This window comes from Cynara cardunculus, assembly GCF_001531365.2.
Source record: "Cynara cardunculus var. scolymus isolate 2C chromosome LG 13, CcrdV1, whole genome shotgun sequence".
Classification (NCBI taxonomy): Eukaryota; Viridiplantae; Streptophyta; class Magnoliopsida; order Asterales; family Asteraceae; genus Cynara; species Cynara cardunculus.
Window position 1 is genome coordinate 11,212,343 of NC_037540.1, and position 2,126 is coordinate 11,214,468.

At 34.6% G+C, this 2,126-nt stretch overlaps 1 protein-coding gene across 1 annotated transcript in view; it reads left to right on the top strand.

Annotated features, from left to right (window-relative positions):
• The first annotated feature begins 470 nt into the window (after positions 1–470).
• Positions 471–2,126, top strand: part of LOC112524765 (F-box protein At2g39490-like) — a 3,979-nt gene continuing 2,323 nt past the window's right edge. Inside the window, exons 1-3 of the mRNA XM_025134720.1 lie at positions 471–524; positions 595–1,375; positions 1,600–1,764. Of these exons, the coding sequence (XP_024990488.1) occupies positions 481–524; positions 595–1,375; positions 1,600–1,764 (990 nt within the window). The 5' untranslated portion in view covers positions 471–480. The remainder of the gene's footprint in view (positions 525–594; positions 1,376–1,599; positions 1,765–2,126) is intronic.

The following is a 2,126-nucleotide window of genomic DNA, read 5'->3' on the forward strand; positions in this document are numbered from 1 at the left end:
TTAGTTATACGAATTCAGATATAAAGCTTTAATAAGTTGTATTTACGCACAATCTATTTGTAATCTTAAGTTTTAAGTAATATGCATTATAAACAGTATTTTACACATAAAAAATGGTTTTTAAGAGTTTTTGTCAAATACTTTATATATAATATAGATAATTCAACTCCTAAAACGATTTCATCCAACTAATTTTAATTTCTTCAAAGTCAAATTCTAGTTCACAAACCCAACATTGTTTAGAAAATACCAAATTTGACGTTGTTTTTCAAGGAAATATTATAATACCAAATTTGGTGTGAAATATTTATTGAGGTGCTGTAATAAAATAAGAAAACGTCGATACAACATTCTTTAGACCTGGTCGTCGTCGTCGTCATCCTCCTTAAACCTTCTTCTCCAAGTCTTTGATCACATACATTATTTAACAATTAATCTTTCATTAACCAAAATACTTCCATTTTCGACTCCAATCCCGATATGGAAGAACAACAAGAGAACAACCCCATTGATGAATGCTCCAGGTAAATCAAACTCCATCTCTGATCCTTCTCTCTGTGATTCCTTCTTAATGGGACAGCGAAAATTTTGCAGGTCGGAGATCACCAAATTACCAGATGAAATTCTTGCGGATATTCTTTCAATCTACCCCTTGGATTCTGGATCAAAGTTCGTAGCTCTCCTCACAGGTTTGTGTAACAGAACTTGCATCAAGTATGGAGGACCAGCAGTCCAAGTTCAAGATTTTGAATCCGAAATCAGAAAACATTTCCTTATGTTTGATGAAAATAAGCCTCTGAAAAGTCCCAGAAAGCTTGAATTCCATTTCAATCGAGGGTTGATCGTGACAGCATCCATCGGGTTGAAAAACAAACTCCATCTTGATTTCTCCAAAGGAAATCAAGGTTACCCAAGGCAGTTTGGATGGGAGATTGTGCTCAACACCATGGATTTCGCCCAATTTTCCCCAAATCTTTTCTCTGTGAAAACCCTGAAATTAACTTCGGTTAACTATTTAACTTGTGAATTGGTATCCAATTTGATAAACAAGTTTCGGTATGTTGAGTGTTTGATCATTGACAAGTGTGATGGATTGAGGTCTCTGAGAGTTGAAGGTCTTGCTAAGCTTACGACCCTCATTGTTCGAGATTGTTATGATCTTAAGTCGGTGTTTGTGGAGTCGTTGGAGCTCAAATCTCTTCGATATCGCGGGCGTTTATGCTGGTTTTCGTTCAAGAATGTAATGTATTTGAAAGACGTGATCTTGGATTGTGAAGGTCCAGGGTTCAAACACTTGAACCACCAGCTCTATGATCCGCTTTTACGAGCTATTCGAGATGTCAAGGTGCTTACACTCCGTGGATGGATGTTTAAGGTACGTTTCTCTTCACTACAACAATATTGGGTTTATAAGATACAAAAAACCCGTGTAAGGGGCCGTTTACCCGCTTATATGGGTGTTACTTAAGTTACTAGTAAGCATGGAAATGGAAATGGAAATGACCAAGAATCTAGCAAATTTTGTTGTAGTGCTTAATTGAAAGGCTTAATAAAGACTTTTTAGAATCATAATTAAGCTGTTAAATTTATGGGTTTTAGGAAGTATTTGGACCATGGCTGTTTTCAGAGGAACATGAGGAACATTTCAGATTCAGCAGACTTGAGGACTTGTGGTGGATTGATAGCTGTATGGATGATCATAACATCAACTGGTTGTTTTGTTTCTTGAAGTTTTGCACTTCCCTCAAGAGGTTGTTCATAACTGTAAGTTCCCTTCTGCTTCTCATTAAATTTAAGTGTATTGTTTGTGGGGCCGGCTCAAATATCATATCTACACTATCTTATAAAGCATTTGSCTAAAACTCTTAAACCCGTTCATCCCTATCCGATTTCATCTCATATCTGAATTCGTGTAACTAAATGCAGATAAACACAATCAAATACAGGATAAACATCTCATTTTAAATATAAAAAATCTAAAATATAATTAGGATAATCATTGAGTTTTAACATAATAATTAATTATTATCTTTAGTTATACGAATTCAGATATAAAGCTTTAATAAGTTGTATTTACGCACAATCTATTTGTAATCTTAAGTTTTAAGTAATATGCATTATAAACA